At 31.8% G+C, this 24,903-nt stretch overlaps 2 protein-coding genes across 3 annotated transcripts; both read right to left on the reverse strand.

Moving 5' to 3' along the window:
* Nucleotides 1–1,650: 1,650 nt before the first annotated feature.
* Nucleotides 1,651–4,456, reverse strand: LOC132718004 (uncharacterized). 2 transcript variants are annotated; one of them, XR_009624022.1, is made up of 4 exons: nt 4,094–4,456; nt 3,206–3,343; nt 2,722–2,839; nt 1,651–1,781 (listed from the first exon to the last, which is right to left on the reverse strand). XR_009624022.1 is itself a non-coding variant. In XM_060701612.1 (2 exons), the coding sequence occupies exons 1-2, from the start codon at nt 4,203–4,205 to the stop codon at nt 3,081–3,083; spliced, it is 375 nt and encodes a 124-aa protein (XP_060557595.1). In that variant the 5' UTR covers nt 4,206–4,456; the 3' UTR covers nt 2,911–3,080. The 2 variants fall into 2 exon arrangements, 1 of the variants encoding a protein (XP_060557595.1); XM_060701612.1 differs by lacking the exons at nt 1,651–1,781; nt 2,722–2,839 and having other exon boundaries at nt 2,911–3,343.
* Nucleotides 4,457–10,120: 5,664 nt separating this feature from the next.
* On the reverse strand, nt 10,121–24,621 carry LOC132718010 (uncharacterized). Its single transcript, XM_060701617.1, has 14 exons — nt 24,333–24,621; nt 23,473–23,628; nt 19,528–19,575; nt 18,850–19,086; nt 18,166–18,244; nt 17,304–17,449; nt 16,819–17,061; nt 15,583–15,804; nt 14,769–15,002; nt 13,826–13,975; nt 13,362–13,544; nt 12,766–12,873; nt 11,282–11,398; nt 10,121–10,311 (listed from the first exon to the last, which is right to left on the reverse strand). Exons 1-14 carry the CDS (start codon nt 24,619–24,621, stop codon nt 10,121–10,123), a joined length of 2,403 nt encoding a protein of 800 aa, XP_060557600.1.
* Nucleotides 24,622–24,903: the final 282 nt, after the last annotated feature.

Below are 24,903 nucleotides of genomic sequence, written 5' to 3' on the forward strand. Positions count from 1 at the left end.
TTTTGGAAATAGACATTAATTTTAAGTGAATTGCCGCAGGAAAAAAACAATATTTATGTACAAACGCTCAGTTAATGTAGTCACAAACGCCGGTTATGACGAAACATTTTAACAATAAACCATATCTCTAATAGAATATAAACAATATGATGATCAATATGATGATCTTTAATTAAAGTGACATTATGCCCATCCAATGGTATATGGTCAGTGAACATGTAAATATCAAAATAAGTTTTCATTATGCAATAATTCCTTTTAATTTAATAATTTACTTCCCATAAACAGTAAATGATGCACGGATCCGAATTATAAAATTTCTGTAAATATCTTTTAGAATTTACCTACAACGCACGCTCAGTTTATAAAAAGAATGAGGGCATATTTTAGGCAGATTTATAATTTTATTCGGAACATTTAGCTCAACTTGACTATGAAAATATGAGCATAATGTCACTTTAAGGAATTCGATTTTCATGGCGTCATTTTGTTAACTTATGTCACATTTTACGTATATACAGCAATACATTTCTTTTCCTAATTTGTACGCTATCTTGGCATACGATGCATTTGCATGAAGCGTTAGAATCCTAATTAACAAATCTCGGCTGTTGTATTTCTAATGAGGTTATCTATACAAATTGCAAAAGAAAGTGTACTTGGTTACATGGAAATTCCGTTTATTTATTTGAACTAAAGTTGAAACTTTGCAACATTTAATGACCACACGATGGTTTACTTTGTATTGAATTTTGATAAATATGAGAATTGACGCTGCATGGATCAGCCGTTATGTCATATGGATATGAGATTGAATGATTCATTTCAACATTTGAGTACCCGAAGGGCAAAAACGCATCTTACAAAAAGCACAATTCTGCTTCTTTCATTTTCACCATTTAGCTGTTTACATTTAATGTCGGTGGTTCTACTCAGGTGCCCGTTCGTGCCTGAAATAGTTCACGAAAGGGCTTCTTAGGTCTTCCTCCACGAGTAACGCTGGAACGTCGACCTATACTGTATCGGTGTGACTTAAAACCCCAAACCAAATAAACAAACATATAATAAATTTTGACATAATTAAAATTCCCAATTTAAATGTAAAAAATCGTGTAGCTAAAAACATTTTTTGCAAAATTTTTCAACCAAATAAATTCCAAAGAAATTTTTCTTACACATAAACTAATAAAGTTTAAGTACCCTACTGTTTTTCAACTGAGTAATACAATTGATACCCAGGGTATTATTTTCCTTTTCACAACTTCGGGAAATAAACGCATAGCCCTTTTTGACAATATTTTCCCGGTTTTTTAAAATATATATTTGGACGTAGGGTATTGGGCTTTTGATGTTATTAAATGTTTCACTTTAAAATTTTATAAAAAGTCAAAACCCTGCAAAAATCGTCCCTTGTCCTGAAAAAATCAAAATTTGCAAAATGTTTTAGGAAAATTTATTTAAACGGGTTAATAAATATCAAACTACGTGATGTCTTCTTTGTAAATTGTACAAGATCCATGTATTCATTTGCTAAAGCTTTGTAGATACACGTGTAACCCCTATCAATATGTTCAGTTGGCCTTATTTCTTTTTCAGTGATTTTCAAAAACAGCGTGATTAAAAGGAATTCCTTGTAAACCCTCCTTCAAGTGTATAGCCAAGACTTCTAATAATGCCACTTGAAGAGTGAAGTTGACTCGCAAGTTCCAATATGTCAGGCCCTCTGGCGTTATTATCCTCGTGACGTAGTATTATCACCTCACGTTCTGAATCGCTACTACCTGAAATTAAAAATAAATTTTATAATATTATCAAATCAAATAGAGAAAATAAGAATCCCTAAAGAAAGCCAAACACGGCAAAACTGAAAATGTTGCAGGCTCGGTTTGATTGAGCCTGTTCATGGACGGTACTGTCAAGTGCAAATTACCTTCCACGCCCCCTAGCACCGACTTAAGCAGGAAACAAACTACATGTACAAGAATAAAGATCAACAAGGTAAAGGCAACGCTCACAGGACGGAGCCACCGACACACCCAAGAAGGGCACCCAGAAAACACCCAACATTTCAAGAATTCAACATTTAACATGAACTGGTACAATTTTGAATTTTGAAACATCCGCATATGTGTTCATATGGCGGTTATAATGGAACCTTCAATGTGACACGTAAGTGCCATTCCATGAAAAGCGGCATATGGTCCCCGAGTAAAAAAAAAGCGTGTGCCCTAAACGAGAAAACAATGGCCATTCAAGTGTGTGTTTTTTTTTTCAATTGCATAGAACGAAAAGACCAAAAGTAAAGAGACAAGCTGTCAAAAAACTGCTATTTTGAGCTACAACACATTTATTAAGATCATCTGTAGATAAATCAAGTCGAAGTTAAAGGTCAAATGGCGACTTTTCTTTTTAACTACTGGAGGAACACCTGATTAAAGCCATCGATCTTTCGCTAGGTGACCTGGTACCTTTTTACATGAGAAGACCGGGAGTCGAACCCAAAGAGGGGAACGGTAAATAATTTTAAGTTACCTAAACCCGACGGCCACGGAGGCTCCTCTCTACGGTGTAGAGAATTATAAAAGAACCAGAATAAAACAGTGTATATTTCAATGTTTAATTAATTGATTCGTTGTGATAAGATTATTATTTACTTATATATATTTAGAGAGTACTGAAATGCATAATGTACATAATGTACTTTAATAATATTTTACTGACCGCATTCATATTCGTCCTCAGCATTTGGACAATGTTCCATGCCATCACAGACAAATCTCAATGGTATACAGTAACTTCTTGGGCATTTTAACAGTACCGGCTGGACAGGAATGAAATTCTGGAAGATGGAAAATAGTTATCTTTGTTAACTATGCAATAGTCAAGGTATGTTTCTTGTGTCTTGTAACCGTAAAATAGAAAATGTATGTTTTTTGTTTTAGTTTTTGACAACTCTTGAATTTATTTGATTTAACCATTAAACGCATTTTAGTACATTCAAATAAAAATCTTCCATTTGCTGCCAGTATAAAAACGGGCTTAACTGTTTGTAATAAGTTATCGGTTTCATAGCTTTATCATCAAAGTCTACGATTACGTACATACGCATGCATATTCGCATCAAATATTCTTAAAATTCGTATCATCTTATCTTTAGTTGATTGTTCTTGGCAGCATATTTTCACGGTTAAAAATGATAAGTTACCACAGTTCTGAAGATGTGATCCAGTTCTACATCCTATTATAGTACCAGATCTGTCCGTATCATACACACACATCAGCGATAAATCAAACACCTTATGTGGCTTGCCACATCCGAAAGTAGTCACTTCTGGTGAGTACTCTGGTTATATTATGAAAGTTACTACACGTATTATATATAAATAGATTTCAATTAAATTTCTCATTTTAGGATTGATCAAACAATAAAAAAGAAAACTTTAATCTGTCTAAACAAACAGAAAGCAAACGGACACATTTTTAAAAAAAAGGTTTGCCTCCAACTACACTCAATGTCAACACTGCAATCCCTCACTGAAAATAATGACTATCAGAAAGTATGCTCTAAATTATGCATCTAATATCTTAATTCTAAATTTTAGACAAATTTTGTTTTTCAGTACATCCGACCTTTAAAATGGATTTGCCTGCAATATGCACATTTTCCATACGTATTGACATATCGATAAAACCAGTTTGATTGTATCATTTACATGTTCTTATAAATAATGTATTGATCAATTGTTGATAGAGTAATTACCTGAACATTTGTATGATGAATAATTTTATTTTCTTCTGGAACAATTTATATTATGATATATATAGATATATATAGATATGAAGTATCAAATGTATTTACTTACCAAAATATCATATCGTTGTTTGTTGTCATGCTTGATACAAAACACTATCAACAAAATTATTAAAGGCATTACAGACATTCCGTTATAGATCAAATCAATTTATTAACCCCTAAAAAGGGGTACGTAAGCACGACCTACATGTATCTGATTATATATTTTGACAAATATTGTCCATCTAAAATATAACTTATATGATAAATGCTGGCTGATGAAACGTTTTAAAAGCGAACCTTCGACGCAAATAGCACTGTCCGCTTGAAGGATCATATTCTTTGCTATATCTGGATTTTTCCATATTAGTTGTCCTCCTACTGACCCTATTGTGTAGTTAAACAAAACCATATCTAATTTGTCTTCGTTTAAAAGCTCTCCAGTGTCACAGTAACGAGCAGCCCTTAAAAAGGTAGTTTTTTTGTTTGAGAGACAAAAACAAAATGTACGTCATGTACGCGTCCATGATGTCTTAAAAATGCAATCCGATGTTTAAAGGAATACTGCGTTTTTAAGGAGCGTGTGAAAAATGAACTAATGTAGATAATTTAAAACAGGTGACGTCTTTCGCCATTGGTTGGTCCAGGTGCGCAAAATAGGTTAACCTCACAATTATTCACCATTCATGAGGATTAATGTTTTCAAATTGCAATTATTTATTAAAATATTCAAGTACAAACAAATTTAAAACATTTTCTGTTGTCATATAGGGAAAACTATTTTACTGTCTTATTATGATGAAGTTAAATTTATATCTGTTTACGCAGTCAAATGAATTACTTTCTTAGTTACATACATTAGAACACATAATACCAAATTGTACATACGCAATGTTATATTCTAGGAATTGGACTTCAAAATGGGTAATGTTCAGGCATCGGCAGTTTTTGTAGAATATGTTCAAATTTGGATCGTCTACAGACGCTGCAGCACTTAGCCCATGGTACACATGTTCTGTATAACCTATAATATTTGTTAACAATTTTTTTTCTGTAATTTGTGTATAATATTTCTATTATATGGCAACTAAGACAGACATACAGTATTGTGAACAGAGATTGAATTTACAATTACTGACTATTGTACTATTGTACCACGAGTATAATCCTCGTGTGAAAATAACTTTGTCTATATTCACGAGCTCGCTAAATTTAATATGATTTTGTCATAAGGAAATATTTCCTTCTAGATATGTTAGTGTCCAGCTTTATTTGTCATCCAATGAAAACGCTGTATTTCTTAAAAATTATGTGTGTTAATTTTCAGAGAAGAAAAAAGTCGATTCTATATTGAAATCCGTTCATAGTCGCCTTCTATTTTTCATAGTGCTTCATCAAAGGCCAAATAAAGCTTGACACTAAATATGTTAGTGTTCATCCTTAGCTGTTCTACAGAAATAAGAAACATTCTCCTGTCGCTATCGCTCCCGTCGAAGTTTCTAATTTCTGTAGAACAGCACGGATGAACACTAACATATACTTAGTATTCATGTAAGTAGTGGATTTCATCTCCGATACAGTTACTTCATGAAGTGCACAATTTCTAATTGAAGTCCACTACATCAGCTTTAGCAATCTTTTATTGTTCTCATTCTGCCTTTGTTTTTATATTGATATTTACACAGTTTATACCCTATCTTGGCATTCGATCTTTACCGACCGACTGTCATTGATTCAGTAATTGTTCTGCAGATTTCCAACTCAAAGTTATTGTGTTTTTGTTTGTTTTTTGTTTGGTTTTGTGAGACAATACAATGCATGTATATAAATTATTATTCTTACAACATTTAAGATGTCATGTTTGTACTTGCAGTATGTATTATTAGACATACCTGGTAAGAGCAATTTCGTTTGACGCCACTACTTAACCCTAGTTCATCAACGTCATAAAAAAGGTTCTAGTTCAAAAACGTCAACTAGTGCATGTGTTGTGTAGAATATAGTTCCTGCGTTCCTACAATATCTCAACAAGTTTTGTTTGAAAGCGCGTAAATCTATTTATTATCAATTAAGGTTCACAAAACAACTAAAACTTAAGAATTGTGTTCAAACTTACATGTGTTTCACCTGATATGTTGTTTATTTGTATGAAACGTTCTACTCCTAAATCTATATAGAGGCCTAGAGAATTCAATTTACTTTAATAAAGTTATCGCTTAGACAATCAAATTGACAATTTTACACATCCAAAATACGTTTTATTTTTAATTATTTATGAATGATATGAAATACTGAAATAAGTGACATGGATCACACACAAGAAAATGAAAAAGTGATTCTGTAAGATATTGTACGGGTATTATTTCATTGATATATTTATTGGTAATTCAAACAATTAAAACAGAACTAGTACAAAAAGCCATTAAACTATGAATAACGCATTACGTTATCTTCATTTCGAAAAGCAAAATAACGCTTTGTCATGCTTTCTACGTGCAAGTGTGATGTCATGTGACAGAAATGTTTTGAAAATATAACTACCGGCGCCGTGAGTGTGCCAAGATTTACGTATATTTAAAACGTACATTAACAGCACGTGGTTTCTACATTTATCTCTTAATGCATCTTTTCTTTTCCGTTAATGTAAAAATACATTATATCCCTGATTTGTTTGTAATGCAGAATTGCTAAGATTAATGTTGTTTTGCTGTGCAGAGAAATAATGGACGATTTATCGAGATAATATTTTGAAAACTGGAGTTTTGATGGTTGAAAACTATAATAGATAATGTTATTTCATGCTTAAATAGTATTAAAATATTCCTGAAATCGTGATAACTAATTATCTTTACAACTTATTTTTATTATAATCATTCTTAGATGTAACACTCATATAAGACATTGTTGAAAAGATTCACATAAAAGTTTGCAAAACCATAATAGGTGTGAAATCGCAACTCCAAATTGCGCTGTTTTAGGTGAATGGAGATTCCCCTATCAGTTATTTGCCAAGAACAATCTCAAAAATATTACACTGAATTAAAATCAAATTCAGATTCATTAATGTATAAGTTATTTACTACTGAGTGCAATAGTATTAATGATCCAGATTGGGCTCTCTCTGTAAAAAGAACTATAGTATAATCTTAACTATTTTCCTACATTGTCACCCGTCACGAAGATTGAAAGATCAATTTATCCAACATTAGCATACTTCAATCAATACTTTGCCGAAATTATCTTATTGTGTTCAATTTAAAACTGTATTTGAATCAGAGGAATATCTTAATAAAATAAAAGTGATGCATCCTTTAGGTAAAGCAGTCATAATCTAGTTGTAGAAACTGGCTGTTATCGATGTATAGATAGACAGGATAGATAGTGTGAACATTGTACAATGCATGTTGTTGAAAGTGAATACCATTTTCTTTTAATCTGTACACATTATTCACATATTCGTAAGAAATATTTTTCAAACACAGCACGGCCATCTTCACCTAAATTTATAGTTTAATGGCAAGTTAAAAAACAATCAACTTCACTGAATATATCGAAATTTTTAAATGAAGATTTTTTGAAAAGAAATGAAATTAATATGAGCCGTGTCACGACAAAATCAACATAATGGGTTTGCGACCAGTATGGATCCAGACCAGCCTGCGCATCCGCGCAGTCTGATCAGAATCCATGCTGTTCGCTATCAGTTTCTCTACTTGTTATAGGGTTTGTAAGCGAACAGCATGGATCCTGATCAGACTGCGCGGATGCGCAGGCTGGTCTGGATCCATGCTGGTCGCAAACGCACTATGTTGGTTTTGTCGTGACACGGCTCATATGTAAGTTAATGCATGACATTTTCTTTGCTGTTCCTGTACATCAGCTATGCAATGGTACCAATTATATGTCATTTGGTGCATGTGTGGTTTGTATATATTGTAGTTTGTCAACCTTTGTCAAAGGCATTTTGTATGCTGGTTATTGCAAATAAAATATTGAATTGAATTGTTATGCCCTCAACGAGTTGCTTCGACGAGTAAACTCAGTGTATGTTCAATAGATTAGAAAAGTAAATAATTTGACATTCATTTGTTCTTAAAGAACAAATTCACCTTTAATGAAAATGTGGACAAATTAAATAAGTAAAACAACAGGAAATCATTACCTACCATTCAATAAGGTCCGTATATAAGATCGTACGTATGATATTATCGGTGTTCAAGGATGAAAAGTCACAAAATATTGTTATCTTGTTGGTATAGAGTGCGGCCTGGAACTGTCAACATAATTTAAAGAGCTTATTTACAAACAACAAATAAAGGAGCAAGAAAAATACTTTAAAATATGGTGCTTGCTCCTAAAAAAATCATATTTAAACGTTCCTTGTTTTTTTTTTTGTGTTAGGGTCTTTAGATCATGATCCTCGCAGACAATTTAATTAAAATCATAAAGTGGAGAAATACGAGAATTTTAAAACGCTTCGGTTCTATATTACTTAATGACTATACGTGGAAGTGACCATTTGGTGTTTATTCTGAAAAACTTGAGTATTAAAAAATTATAGTATTAAGTCTGAGTACACATGAATTTTATAAAACTGTATTTAAACTTAGAAAACCTAAGTATATTACGATATTGAAACTTAGTCTCAGTAAAACTTGGTAATATAATTTTTGTACTTTTGTCTGAGTAATCGAAATTTTTTTTAAAATACATTAAAAACTGAAAAACCTTTAGAATTCAAAAATTTTTTAGAATGGGAAAACACCTGAGTATTAAAGATATTGTCGGCATCGGACTGGCTGGCATTCATTGGTTTATCTTGTTGGTTTGAAGTCGAACCGATAATATAATTGACATTACGCCAGAGTAGGGATCGCTCCGCCCACTGATTCACGTGACCCGGTCAGTAAGAACCTTAGACAAAATACGCTACCGATGTATTCGCAAAACTGTAATGGCACTAATTTTACCAATGAATTAATCTTATATGAATTTTGCATATATAAAATTTTGATGCTTTTAATGGTTTTATTGAATAGTTCATCTATTATTCCATGTATAAACGTATTATGGTATTTTACAAAAAGTAAAATAAAGTATCTGCATTCACTTATTAATTACGCATGAAGCGTTTTACAAAGATCGTCTTATTTCTCGTTTACTTTAATGAAAATTTAAAACTGACATGTACGAGTATCATACTGTCAGAGGGACTATATGTAGAAAAGTATATGATTATGTTTCATTTCATTTTGAAACTGAAGTAGCGAAACAAAAACAGTAGAATTATATTAGTGACACAAATAAAATTTAAAATCATTTTTCGGGTTTTATGTGCGAAATTCAGTTTAGATAATAAATTAATTTGTTCATGAATTGTTAAAATTGATTCAGAATATTGCATGCCCTTGTTATCTTTTTATGGTATGTGATTATGTATTGATAGAATAGAGCTCTACATTTGATATGATTCACGACAAAGCACAACGTTATTCTCTTTAAAATTTAGCTTCACGTACATAAGACATGATGCTATTGGTATTAGTTTCGTATTAAGCAGGTCAATTTAAATGTTTAATATTAATTTATTGAACTTTAATAGAAATATTCAGGTAAAATAATTTCATCCAATTTTTTACTGTATTAACTCATTATATTTGCATTTTACGGCTACGTTTTTATTGACACTACACGTTATAACAAAAAATGTCATATCTTCTGGATATTCTGGGACCTTATACTGTGATTATGAATAGATAGAATGGAAATAAAAAAGTGGATTTGTTTAAACCCTTTCCTTTTTCAATGCATTGTGTTATAGCCAGGATAAATGTTTCGTACTAATTATTTCCATATGTAGGAAATTATTGACATTTTGTATGATAAACTAACTTACTCGATCTGTCAATATGTCAGTATACTTAATAATTATACAGATAAAAAACTTTAAATTGACAGAAACTTTAAATAATTTCAATCTAAAATACTTCTATACCATTGTCTTAGACAAATAGCTTGTCTAAGGAAAATGGTGGACTTCGCAGGCATCTCAGCGTGGAACTGATAACGATCGCTGATTGGCTAATCTCTGTGACCCCTGACAGTTTGATTGACAGGCGGCGTAATGTCAATTGTTTAACAGAATAAATAGTCAAACAGATAACATTGCATTATTTTTAAAACTCTAACAACTGTTCCATTATATTATTGCCATTTTACAGTTTTACGTCCTCCTCTAATAATAAAACATAATGACTTCCTATTTGGGGCTTAGTAATTTTATAATACTGTGTACGTTTTTTTCACTTTTATTATCATTTTGTGTAATTACAAACCTTGGTACTCTTTTGAGTCTCTATATCCGGCTTCCCATAAATCCCTGCATGTTTTAAAATTGTTTGTGTTACAAGATGTCTCGTCAGCTTTATCTTCACAATCTGGGTAACCATCACAGACAAGTCGTCCTGGTATACATCTTATAAAGTCACAGTTAAACACGTCTGATGAACTGCAGGTTTCTGTCGATTTAAATGATCATTATACTATTTACTGAATTTATGTCAAGTCGTAAAAATTCATTATAAAAGTAGATCTAAATGCTTTTACGATGGTAGACACAATTGTTGAATAATATATATAACTAAGATATTCGGTCAATGAGTACAAATTTTTTTGCTTTATTTAAGAAATAATATATCCCAAACTGTGATTTTATCGCTCAATAACATCACTGTTTGGAGTTCGGATGCGAGGAATTATATCACGAGGGCGTAGCCCGAGTGATATAATGGTGCGCATCCGAACGACAAACAGTGATGTTATCCAGCGATAAAATCACCGATTTGGATATATTATTTCGATTCTAACACGACTTAAACAAATAAATGCTGCCGTTCCTGCTATTAAGCAAAATTACGCCTGATTTGTTTCCGTACTTATTGTCAGCGCGTCGGATTTTATAGTGGTTACGTCACATGTATAATGATTACGTCATATGTCTAAATATAGAACGTCAAACAGTGACTCTATTGCATAATAACACACACTTTCGGTTCTTCTATGTTCAATAGGGAAAAATGAGGGTCGTGTTAGAATGTTTTATTAGTAGTAGTAATATTGTTTTACTTCGCACTAACACAACAGATGCCATATGTCGAGTTTACAGCTTCACTGGTTTAGGAAGACTTCAGGTCCTTCTTGACTAAATTAAGACTTCATTTGAAATAATTAACTAATTATCGTGTATCAGTTTATAATAGCAGATTACATTTTAGCACTAAGTATGTCTTTTTAGTAGGATGATTTAAAACAACAAATGTTCGAACGAATAATAAAAAAATACTATGGTAATATTAAATTTAAAGCATAAGGGCACCACATATTAAAACTCATGAACCACGTACAATGGTACAAAAATATCTGTCCGTAAAAAAGTAATTATTTGAATTGTTCCTCTTTTAACTAAAATCAAATACTGAAAAGACATACGACAATTTTCCTCATCAGAACCGTCCAAACAATCTTCGAAAGTATCACATCTTTGATCAGATTGAATACATTGACCACTTGTACATCTATATTCATTTTCATCACACTCTTGAAAATCTAGATATGAATAAATAAGTGAATGATAAAGATGACAACATTGATAAGACATAGAGGATATTCAAGTTTTTTCTATAAATACATGATTTATTTTCATCGAGTGGTATGAAAATAAATATTTCATGAGTGGCGGTAGCCACGAGTGAAATATGGTAATTTTCATGCCACAAGACGAAAATAAATCATGTATTTATAGAAAAAACTTGAATTTTCTGTTTATTATATACATTTTACTCTTTTTTGCGATAAAAGTTGAAAGACTTTTCCTTAAATTTTGTGTACTGGCAGAATTTAAAAGAAAGTAGTCCGGCAAGACACCAGTGAAAATACGGAAAATATGTTTCACTGCAGTGAAAAATAAATTTTTACAGTGAAAATACGGAAAATGAAAATACGCATTTTATTTCATCAATATTTCTCAATATTTCATTTATAAGTATATAATAAATAGCGTTATTGATATTAATTCATAACCCTATTTCTCATTATAAGAAAAAGAAAAATGGGTCCCGTCATGACAAAACCAACATAGTGCGTTTGCGACCAGCATGGATCCAGACCAGCCTGAGCATCCGCGCAGTCTGATCAGGATCCATGCTGTTCGCTTACAAACCCTATAACAAGTAGAGAAACTGATAGCGAACAGCATGGATCCTGATCAGACTGCGCGGACGCGCAGGCTGGTCTGGATCCATGCTGGTCGCAAACCCATTATGTTGGTTTTGTCATGACGCGGCTCAAATCTATATACGTTATTTTATGCTTTATTGTTAAAAATGACACAATTTCAGTGATGTGCATGGTTTTCATTTTACACTTTTGGGACGTACTATGGTTATATGTCAAATATCAACCCGAAGTTAATATAAAGCAAATATTTTGTACAAGCTAACTATTTTTAAATCTAATTAGCTTAACATATTAATAAACTGTTATAATTGTAGGAGTATCAGGGCCAAACCATTTGCTAAATATGTGGGTTTGTTTCTAAATATACTTAATTGAAAACAAATTATGTTTAAATGTTGATTTATTCAACCGGTACCCGTTCGGTGAAGGAAGCTTGCATTTACCATTGCCGTCTATGATACGGCTCAATCAAATCATGACAAAACCAACATAATGGGTTTGCGACCAGCATGGATCCAGACCAGCCTGCGCATCCGCGCAGTCTGATCAGGATCCATGCTGTTCGCTTTCAAACCCTATAACAAGTAGAGAAACTGATAGCGAAACGCATGGATCCTGATCAGACTGCGCGGATGCGCAGGCTGGTCTGGATCCATGCTGGTCGCAAACCCATTATGTTGGTTTTGTCATGACGCGGCTCATTTTTCCTACAGAAATTGAAGTATAGAGATAATCACCACAGTGTTCGTCCGAGTTGTCTGCACAATCCTGGATAAAATTACATACAAGGCTAACATGAATACAAACTCCATTGCCACAAGTGAACTGATCCTGTGAGCATCCATCTATAATTACAAGTACAATCATAAATTTAAGTTACATTAGAGCGTGATTGTAAAGTATTTGTAATAGGAACTTACTAATTAATGTTCCATTTGAAACTTCTGTAAAAACCTTTCAGGTATGTACTTGATGATTGATAAACGGGGTACTAGTATTCAGAAATTCACTCAAATCGAAATTACTCTGATTACGTTCCATGGCTGTAGAAATTTGTATCTTATTAAATGACGAAAGTAGAAAAAATGGTATAAAGAATTTCCCTAAAGTGCGTTAAATGAAATGTCCCAAATTAAATAAAATAATAAACGTGAGGCGTTTAAACGAAGTGAATAAGTATTTAAGATTATAACTTTTATGCATGAAAAAACCTAAATTATTTGGAAAAGCTTGTTTCTTCCTATATAAAGATAGGGTGTCATTAAATTATTAGATATCAATTGAACTGCAGTCAAAGGTATTAAAATCGAATAATATAATTAATTAACAACACCTTTTGCTAAGGCTTTCTTAGGACAGTTTCTTTCATCGGAAGCGTCTTCACAATCCACAATACCATTACAAAGTTCCAGATATAAAATCCATTCCTTACTTCCACATTTAAATAACAAACCGGAGTCAATTTCGGGTGATCGAATGATGCTCTCGAAAATTTTATTTTTTAAAAGTTGATGAGCTGAAAAAAACATGTTTAAAATACGCATTATGTTTTTGAGTTTGTTTTTGTTTAGTTTTTTTTTTTAAGTTAGACTATGAGTCGCCAAATCGGAGATTCATCATTTGTCAAATAAAATACATACACGTACCCTTTGTATAGTAATATATTGGATGTGCCTTCAATCGGTAAATTATTTGTTACTGTTAGAATAGAAAATGAAAAAAAAGCTTAAATCAATGTTTCGTTGCCTAATCAAAAATGACATGTCTAAGAAATTAACAGAAACTCTACTTTCTTACCTCTTTGTGGACAGTCAATTTCATCCGATGTGTCTTCACAGTCAACAACGCCATTGCATCTTTTATATTCTTCTATAGTGTTACCACTATGACATTTGAACTTTTGCGCTTCGTCAATACTGGTTGTAGTTCTTTTTAATGGTCCTGAATCTACAAAACAAATCCGACTGGTTAAAAATAACCATATAAGAAACAAACAGTAACATGGAGTATATTCATAAGTCTAGGATAATTTTAAGTATGCGTTAGAAAAATTAAGATATTAAAATTTTCTGAACAACTAGTTTGAAATAACTGGTGATTTTCCAATGCTATAAAATTCCTTTCAAAATTCTCATAAGGCATTGTAACTCACAAACGCTATTTATTGAGGCAGTACATGAATGATAATGCTCTCTAGCGCCCTCTAGCACCTGTAGACCGTTTGAACCATTTTTATAGACGAGGCAGAATAATTTTTAAACAACACTAAGATAACATATTTGGCAACTTTACGACTACTACAAGTACTTTACATTTGCTGCGTTAACAAAAAATAAAATAAAAATATTTATATTGTTTAAGTTCATATAGGCATTACTTACATAACATACTTTACACAGCTGTTCTAAAGACAAAATAACTTAAGATTTTATCATAATGGCTTTCCGTTTTATAGACTAGTTCATGTCTTATCAATAAACCGCGTGACTCACCGTAAACTTCAGAACGTTCACGTTTAATTGAAAAAGTACGTTTTATATTATCAATTATTGGTCAATGACCATTATGATAGTTAATCTCTTTCAATATAAAATCAATTCAGCTCCATTCGACAACAAAAATATGAGCAGTATGTTACTTTTTGATAAAAAAAAATAATACATTTTTTGAAACAGCTAAACAAATTATGCTGTAAAACGTAGTTTTACTGAAACAATCAATCAAAGTAAGAATCACTCACAGTTAACGTCACATATTTCCCAATCTGTACCCGGAAATGACGTATAGCACCAATTAAATCCCAAAGAGGTATAATCCCGGCAATAATTTGAAGCATATATTGAATCAGTGTCTGGCAGATCAGTACTATGTATATGCATGCTCCACTTCACGCACGGTTTTCCCAAAACAGTTGTGTTTTGATTTCCGGTGTATGGCCGAAGTACTGCAGAACACCGATCGGCTAATACATTTTCTGTAATTCGTATTTTATTTATTTATTTATTTATATTTTTATTTATTTATTTATATTTGTCTTCCTGTATTTCATAACTACATGTATGTTAATAAGCAGTATAAAATACTCATCAATACGCTAATAAAGTAATTTTAGTCATCTTTGATTTACCATTAATTGCACTAGGAGTACGAAAGGTACAACATACATGTATATCAATACTGATTATAGCTTGTTTTTAAAGTAACCAGTAAATATGAGAGAAACTAGTGAAATTAATGAAACAACAATCCACGCAGCGAATGATCATAAACTAAATATATTAATAATTGCACGATTTAAATTTTTTTTGTCCTCCTGTTTTTATGTTGACAAATAGTGATTGCCAATGGGGAATCTGAAATTATCAATTTTTCATAATTGATATGCAACATGATTATTAAATTTATTGACTTTACTAAAAAAAATAGTTCCATGTACATGAAATTGAGAAAACATATCAGCTGTGAAACCCGGCAAAAAACTTCTGTCCGAAAGTAGTTCGGTCTCTTCAATATTCACTGTTACAGTATACATGTATAATTACTGATGACATTACCTTTTACGCGGCATAGTTGACCTTTTTCTTTTTCATTACTGCTGACGGAACATATGATAAAGTCATTCGTTTGCACATCTTCAACAGCTATTTCATCACAGTCATTGGAACTTTGAACTAATGTACCATTGTCAAATGTCATCCGTTCGGTGCATTTTGGTGCCTGTCCGGTATTACTTAACGGTTCTATACTTTGAAGTGGTATTACTTGTTCTAGAAACTCTGAAACAAAATAAAATGCCAAGTGAATATTGGTTGTCTTTTGAGCGCTCTGAACACAACTAGTATATATACACACAACTAGGTTGTTTGAAATCAATTTTCATTTCATCTATTTTTCTATTATCAACTATTCTACTTTAAAGGTATATTCTGCTCTAACCTGCTGATGGGCGAGACCGAATACTAACAATTACTCACTTTATGAAATCAAAATATTCAAGCCTTCGCTTTAAACAGACGTTCTGTATGTAGACCAGTTTTTATGTATATGTATACAAATGTTGATGAATTATTTTTCGAAATTTAAAAAAGGATGTTCTACCGCCAAGACTTATTTTACGAAATTTAAAAATGGACGTTCTATCGCCAAGACTTATTTTTCGAAATTTAAAAAAGGACGTTCTACCGCCAAGACTTATTTTTCGAAATTTAAAAAAGGACGTTCTACCGCCAAGACTTTATTTGAAACGATTTTTGTGCCTTATAGATTTTTCAATTTGTCTGCAAAATTTTAATTAAAGTTTTAAAGGGGTATAAGTTACATTTGTTTATTTTTTGCAAATTGTTTGTGATAAGAATAAGATCAAAACAATTTCATTTATGAATACCAGGTTTTACATTTTATATTATATATATCTGTTCCGCACTTAAAAATATATCATCCTTAAATTTGACACTTGAAAAAAAACTAATAATTACTATACAGGCTGTATAAAATGTAAATATTTTTTTGAACACACACAGAGAAAATATGTGTAAAAAAACTGGCAGTTCTTATAAAAGTAGAACACAATCATTTACTTTATAAGTACTAGCAAATGCAGCTTCCAAGCATAGTTTATGCATTCACTTAGACATATTCAAGAAGAATTTAATAGATTTCAATAAATTTCTTATAAAAAGAGGTGAGCATAGTATATCTTTAAAGCATTTGATGTTCAACGGGTGAAAAGTGAAGAAAAGATCTCGTCCTTAAATCAAATCAAACAAATATTGCTCACATAAATGAATTACCATTAGCATAACAGTAATCTATCAGTACATTTGGATTAGTTGTGAAACAAAATAATCTATCAGTTCCACCAGGAGCTCGGCAATAATTTGCTGCATCTTTTACAGAAGTGTCGGGAAACAAATCGTCTGTAGATAAAACATGTTGGTGAGGGTATTGGGAATCCCATCTTTGGCAGACATGGCCATTTAATGTTGTGTTCAACGTAACTCTGTACTCGCCGGGGTATACTTTATCATGTATATCTATAATTAAAGCAGGAGATGAAGAAGATTGATTGCACTATTTTATCATCATACAAGCGATCACTATTTTATCATCAAATGCGTTTTATATTGTTCATCACACAAGCGTTCACTATTTTGTTATCATACAAACGTTCACTATTTTATCATCATAAGCGTTCACGTTTTGTAACCATACAAATAGTTTATTATTTGGTCATAATGCAAGCACTCACTACTTAATAAGTATACAATGCCCCTACCTATGGAAGAGTTTCCAATCTCCCGTTCACATACAAAATAGAACGCTGTAAACGTTGAACAATCAGTTGCCTCCCATGTGTTTTCTTCGTTAGCAAAATTAAAACTCATTCGTGTACATGCACCTGACAACGGCTCTCCATTAATCCTGGTGTACAAATAAAAATTGTTTTTAATTTAAAGTTGTTAATTAGCTATTTCAAATCTAAGAAAATAACAAGATTTTTTTAACAATGATTGTGAAATGAATTACCACAAGTCTAAAAATTAAAATAAGTCTTAAAATTCTAATATAGTACATGTATAACTATTCCACTTAAAACGGAAAAATATACAAAGGCCAATAAAGAAACATGCTAAGAACTATATCGAAAACTAATGTTACGCTTAAATGCACTCCATGCCATCTTGCATAGTTAAATGATTATTCTGTAATAAAAGATTGAGCGAATTGTCTAATTTGTTCCATATCTACTTCAAAGGGTACACAAATCTCTAAAAGAATTATCATATAGAACCCTATACATGTAAATATTTATACTTTGTTTAGATTTTATTTGGTTTTCTAAAGGAAATATTTTTCTGATGCAAATAGACTAAATATATATTTTTTTAAACTAGAAATGTGTCCAATTGGCACGGTTCCCCACATTTCACTATTTTGTCTACAGACAAGCAGCGTGGCAGTATGACAATATGATAAGATAAGGAACGGACGGACGGACAAAAGCAAATGTATATGCCCTTCCAAAATGAATGTACTTTGTTATAAGTGTACACTTATTCTTAAATCGCAAATGACTGACGACAGATTGCAAACAAGCAAGAAGATATAAAGAAATATTGTGTGAATAATACACTTACCAAGCTGAATAAGTTACAGGAGTTTTGTTTTCCCAAATTTCGTATACTTTTCCTTTACCGTCTAAACCCCTTCGGTTGCCTAAATATATAAAGAGCAATGATCCCTAAATAATGTGAATTTTGTGTTTACTTATTGAAGAGCAATAATAAAGAATAAATTAAAAATCTTTAATGTAGAAGTAAATATTTTGAAAGAAGTATGTGTTTTCTTCATTTCTGATATTACAATATGTCTTTTTGTGGCAGTTTGGTCGTTTTGATCGGATTTGAAGACTGTCCGGCACAAGTACCATTCTGTGCAGTATTTGCAGGCACGAGCCGTCTACTATGTAGAACCACATACGTTTCGTATGCTGGTTGGATAGCATCATCATCTACGAATCAAACATCCTTTCCGAGATTCGAGCCCAAAGGGGCAAGTGATCGAGAGGTTTAAAATAAAAAAAAATCTTAACCAGTCGGCCACTAAATCTTTCCTATCGATGCAGAATTTTAGTTATGACATTATAAGCACCATATGCTAAGTTGCTCTTTTTTTAAAAGAAATCAATCAAACATTATGCATGTACAGTTAACATCCTTTTAGACAGGTGTAAGCTTACAGAATTCTTTTATAAAAGTAAAGGAATCTGAAAAAATAAAGAAAACGTATATGAAATTTTAAACAAATTTTAGTATCTTTACCGATATATGCGTAATAAAACTCTGTCTTTAAATGAATAAAGGCAGTCTGAAAGATTTCAGGGTCTCGTTCTATCTTTTTGAATGTCCGTAGTAAATATTGAACAAGTTTCAATTCGCTGTGTGAACGGAACGAGACTAGTCTCTGTCGTCTGCCCCAACATTCATTTCCGGCAGCGTCTGCTGTACCGTCTGCATTAGCGTATATCGTGTAACATTTATTAAAATGTTTAGAACATGCTGCGAATATAAATAAAACTATAGATAAAAAACTCTGGAATACCCTCTGACAGAGAAGAACATAAAATGGAGAAAATGAGAATACAGGAATGGTGATTTGCTTAACTATTCACAAATCAAAAACGGACTCTCTGAATAACAATAGTTCTAACATTTATTCTTGTAAATTGAACTTCGGATGACTTCACATTATTTTTTTTTCTACCATTTTTGCTGTTCATATATCAGCTCATCTAGTCAATTCAGACGGATTGGTTTTTTGCTTATAAGCCTCCTTAAGCATTTTTTTCTTTCCAACAGATGCTAACATCTGGAAAAGATTATCCCTATACAAGCAGTACACTTTAATAGAAAGTTTAAGTACGGACAGTGTAAGGCAGCTTAACTGGTAATAATATTTAATTCGACTAGCATATTATGGTACAAAAGAACAACACTAACCTTTATGTAGTAACCGTGGAACCTTCATTCGATTAAGTAGAGATTGAACTGCAAAAAATATTGGGATAACAAATAATATATGTAAATTTCAAAGTATACATAAGTTACCACGATAAATAAATAAATATCGCCGTTTTTAAAAATGGCGTGAATTTTACATTTTTTGAGAAATAACTTCTATATTTTATCTTCTATATTATATCGTATATATATGTAATAGCTCTAGTATTAAAGAGATTGCTATTATACATCATCGCATCGAAATCAAATACATATAACTAAAATCACCACAAAACATCATAAAGCAAACATTGTCAATGAACGCATTTGTGTGTGTGAATGCGTGCGTGCGCGCACGCGTGTCATTCATGCATGGCTACAATTGTAGTATGACCATCATTGCACAGCATTGACATTAACAAAGTCTACATTTATACTACAAAAACTCCCATTTGTACTGTTTGTCTATAGAAATACGAGAGTGGCGTTTAATTTTATGTCTGATCTAAAAATTTAAACAGTCGACTGAAAAGGTAAAACAAATCATGAAGAATCGAATATAATAGTAAGTGTGCACAATAATATTAGGGATATTTTGGCTTATTTTATAGCCGATATTCGGTAATATTCTCAATTGAAAATGGTATGTAATTCTCTAAATCTACAGGGGAAATTATCCCAATTAAAAGTTACAAAATATAAATATTGAATAACAAAGTCTAACATCTTTGTTTTAGTGTTTTGGCACTTAAAAGTTTGAAGATGCCATCCTAGACACTGATTCCTTGCATTCATTTCATCACTGCAAAATTTAAGTCATGCATTTTCCCCAACTTTTAACAAAACATCGCTGAATTTCCCAATTTCATTGGAATGGGTCATGTTCTAAAAAAGCATGGAAAAAAAACCTGCACATGAATGGTTAATGTCGGAATGGTTAACTTGGTAAAATCTTCGGGATTGTACATTATCAAATATTTTGTTACGAATTCGAGATTGACGGAATCTGTTTTCTTTTTTATCCTTTTGTTTTGCCTGTTTGTTTGTTTGTTTTACATCAGACGAAAATGAATTATTATACATAATATATAAAGTAGGTTCATAAACAATATAAGATATACCTGTAAAAATGAACAATTGCACTATGTACTAAGGCCCAGTACAAGTAGTATTAGTACAGTGCACAAGTATTTCGTGCAATCTAAACTTAATATAATGTGTGTACATACATGCATTTCGTTTCGTATATGGTAATATGTATTTTGTATATTTCATAATTTCGTGTATGATAATTTTACAGCTTGTTAGATATGATGGACATACATTTACTTTCGATAGCAAAACCAATCGTTATCATTTTAATAGCACTACAACGAAGAGTCTAAATAGAATTATGCATCGTGTAATAAAGACATGGAATTAAATGTAATGCAATAAAATGCCTTTTTATATAATAAAATAAAAAATCAGATAATTTAAATAGTATATGAAACATGTATAAAATATTTACAAGAAATAAGGCAGTTTTATAATACTTACAGGCAAAATAATTATGATTTCAATTTCGCGGAACGTTGCATGTTAACAAGAAATTAAATAGTTAATTACTCACTCTATGTCGTGAGTAAAACAATTATTCACTTATCCCATGTTATAATCTTACTAGAAAGAAACCAAAACAACAGAATAGGATTTAGGCATTGTATTTGAAAACTTTCAACAAATAAATGCAAGTAGTTTGGATCGTGTTAAAATCTCTTCAGGTATACAGTTCCATTGGATCCTGTAGATAGTATCTTGTATAGCTGAATTCGGAAAGCCATATGCATATTTGTCCAACGATAAACCTGAAAAATACTAAAACTATATTAATAATTATAAATGAAAACATAATTTTTTATAACGATACTCTGAAAACCACTAAATAGCATCCTTTCTTAGAAACTGGGAGGGCGGGAAGAGGGAATAACTATAACTCTAAAGAACGTGTTTAAAGCTGTCAAATACTGCCTCGAGTGAGAAACAATAGTAAAACACCGAATATATACCTACACACTGGTACAAAACACGTGAAAACCGTGCAATGTAAAATAATATGCATGAAACAAAATATGTTGTAGACTTATCGAAGCATAAACTAAACTACGAACTGGAATGAAATAACAATGGGAAACGTGAATAATTTTATTTACTCACTCTATGTCGTGAGTAAAACAATTATTCACTTATCCCATGTTATAATCTTACTAGAAAGAAACCAAAACAACAGAATAGGATTTAGGCATTGTATTTGAAAACTTTCAATCGAGCAAAACAAAGAAAGCATTTATATAAACATTTTAAAGAACTGTATTTATAAATTTAAAACACGATACCATATTAAATAAAAAATAAAATAAAACCTGCGCTATTAGACTTGATTCAGATTAGATTATTAGAAACCAATTTAAAACAAATAAAGTGTGAAAATTATAAATCCAAAACAATAAAAGCAAAACAAAACAATATTCTTTGAAGTTTTACTTAAAATAATAAAAATAATAATAATAATAATAATAATTATAATATAGTTGAAAATAATACTTATCTATAGAAAACTATGTTGTGTCCAGGAATGATGAACTTTTAATCTTTTAGACGAAAACAAAGCAATTGATATGCCTTTTGGTTTTTGACCCCATTTACGGATTCTGAAAATAAAACAATGAGCTTTCTCAACATCACTAAACAAATGAATGAACTATCTTAGCATCACAAAATAAATCAGTGAGCTATCTCAGCATCACAAAATAAATCAGTGAGCTATCTCAGCATCACAAAACAAATCGGTGAGCTATCTCAGCATCACAAAACAAATCGGTGAGCTATCTCAGCATCACAAAACAAATCGGTGAGCTATCTCAGCATCACAAAATAAATCGGTGAGCTATCTCAGCATCACAAAACAAATCGGTGAGCTATCTCAGCATCACAAAATAAATCAGTGAGCTATCTCAGCATCACAACAACAAAAAATAAAAAAGTCGGTGAGCTATCTCAGCATCACAAAACAAATCGGTGAGCTATCTCAGCATCACAAAACAAATCAGTGAGCTATCTCAGCATCACAAAACAAATCGGTGAGCTATCTCAGCATCACAAAATAAATCGGTGAGCTATCTCAGCATCAGAAAACAATTCGGTGAGCTATCTCACCATCACGATAAAATTGGTAAGCTATCTCAGCATTAAATCAACTTTGAAAATAAATACTTATCTGCAAATTTGTGTGCTGGAGAAGATTGCAAGCATTTTGTATTTCATCCATGACGATAAGTCGTTACCAAGAATTGAAATCAAAAGCCCTTTGTAACTTTGCAAACACAATAGATCTTCCCATTCTCATGACAAACGTCAAAACCCCATGTCAATCATCGTATGAAGCTATAAAACAAAACACAAAAAATAAACAACAACGACAAAGTATAAGTTGATCACCTGAAAAATTCTAACAAACAATTTTATATTCCACGATTTAAAACTGAAAAGTGAAGCCTTTGCAGCAAAATTAAATTATCTCAATAACTATGTACGCTCATTAACTGATGTAGAAATAAATATATTTAATATAAACAAACATAACAGAATATGTATAATAATTAACAATTGAAATAATAATATCAAATGAATAATAAAAATTTAAAAATAATACTTATCTTAAAAAAGTGTAATTATATCTGTTGTCTGTATGAAGCCTTGTCAAATCACACCAATGATTTACTCATGATAAATCTATATAACACTTACACAAAATATAAGATAATAAACTAGTATTTAATTCCACAATTAAATCAATCATTGACTGAATATAATCACAAGCATATAATCACTTCATATTATGAAAAGTTATTCAACATAAAGCTGCACGAAATCATTAAATGTTAAGATTTAGTGACACAGACAAACGTTGTTTCAAACTGTCTTTAACATATCCATCTTTAGCTGTCTCTGAACGCCAACGTCCATGTTTTTTCCACAGTCTATCATTAGTACCAGAATTAGCACAAATAGTAGCTCCACCTGACCTTAGTGAATGCAAACCGTATTGATGACTTTCTAGTCCTATTGAAGTAAGTTTTTGATTAAAAAGTTCCCGTGTTCTCGAGTAAGAAAGTGGAGCATTTTTACGTTTTAATACATACTTGTTAGACTTTTTACACAACACTACAGCTCTAAAAATAAACTGATCATAACATTCCATCAAACCAGCCTCTGTAATATATCTATGTAATAATTGCACCGGGCATGAAAACTTTCCAGTTTTTGCCAAAACTACATAATTTCCTTCTCTATATAAATCTGTTTTGGCATTTTCAATATATAATGAACAATGATCATCTTTGAAATCAATGTGACAACGTTTTAAATAAAGACCTTCTGAAATTCTTAGAAAACCAGCAAAACAAATCACAAACAATGTAACAATTCTTAAATCTGCCAATGAACACTTTTCAGAAACAAAACGTTTAATGAGTAATTTCAGCACATCAGGAGTAATAGGCTCTATTTTCTGTACAGGCCTCGAAATCTTCTTATATAGCCTTCTAAACATAATTTAAGCCATCTATCTTGACAAGGATTTTCTTTAAACTGCGCAGTTTTATGCGCCAAATTTATAGCATAGAAAATATTTGATTTAACTTAGATTTCCCGCAAGAATATGATCTGAATAAGCGAAACTAAATAAAGCGCGATTGTGGCAGGCAAAGCTGGCAAAGAAGATAACTTGCATTTATCGCAACAATTACAAATTTTTTGAAGCATACTATAATTTTTCACTGTACTATGTTCTCTGCTACCCAAAATAGTGTGTTTTACTTCTGAAACAACGGACATCGGAAGAGCAGAACTGTTGCATGTGTCTGTTAAGTCTTTCCATCTACATGAATCAAACAAGCCATATTTCGATAGTCTTACACACAAATCATTCTTGTTTGTTGCCTTCTGGTGCGAGGAGTTGGGTGGCATCAGAATTTGTTGCTGCTGCTGAAGCTGTTTTGTTGCTGGATTGCTGCACCATGAAAGCTCTTCGGTGTGAGGAACAGAAATTGGCATAATGCCCTTCTTGGCCACACTTGAAACAAATGACTTCTCCCGGAACAAAACGTCGTCCTTCCAGGTATCCAAAAGAGCAACGTCGTCCTTCCAATTCTCCCTGAACGTAACGTCGTTCTTCCACGTATACGTATCCGTGACCGAAACGACGTCCTTCTGCGGCTCTGGAAATTATGTTGGCTCGAAAAAACTAGCAAAACGATTATCATAAAAATAGGCATTTTTATCAGCCTTCTTTTTAGCGCGCTCTTCAGCACGAAGAATTCTTTTATCATCATCTGA

This window comes from Ruditapes philippinarum, unplaced genomic scaffold (assembly GCF_026571515.1).
Source record: "Ruditapes philippinarum isolate M1 unplaced genomic scaffold, ASM2657151v2 ctg1075_1_1_1_1, whole genome shotgun sequence".
Classification (NCBI taxonomy): Eukaryota; Metazoa; Mollusca; class Bivalvia; order Venerida; family Veneridae; genus Ruditapes; species Ruditapes philippinarum.

Excerpts from the sequence above, each read along its gene's own strand:
- LOC132718004 (XM_060701612.1), bottom strand. The coding sequence starts at position 4,205 with ATGGTTTTGTTTAACTACACAATAGGGTCAGTAGGAGGACAACTAATA. Across the intron at positions 3,344-4,093 it reads CAGTGCTATTTGCGTCGAAG|AGTACTCACCAGAAGTGACT; the intron begins GTTCGCTTTTAA and ends TAATATAACCAG.
- LOC132718010 (XM_060701617.1), bottom strand. The coding sequence starts at position 24,621 with ATGCCAATTTCTGTTCCTCACACCGAAGAGCTTTCATGGTGCAGCAAT. Across the intron at positions 19,087-19,527 it reads TCCACGGTTACTACATAAAG|CATGTTCTAAACATTTTAAT; the intron begins GTTAGTGTTGTT and ends TTATATTCGCAG. Across the intron at positions 17,450-18,165 it reads CCTGTAACTTATTCAGCTTG|GATTAATGGAGAGCCGTTGT; the intron begins GTAAGTGTATTA and ends TTTGTACACCAG.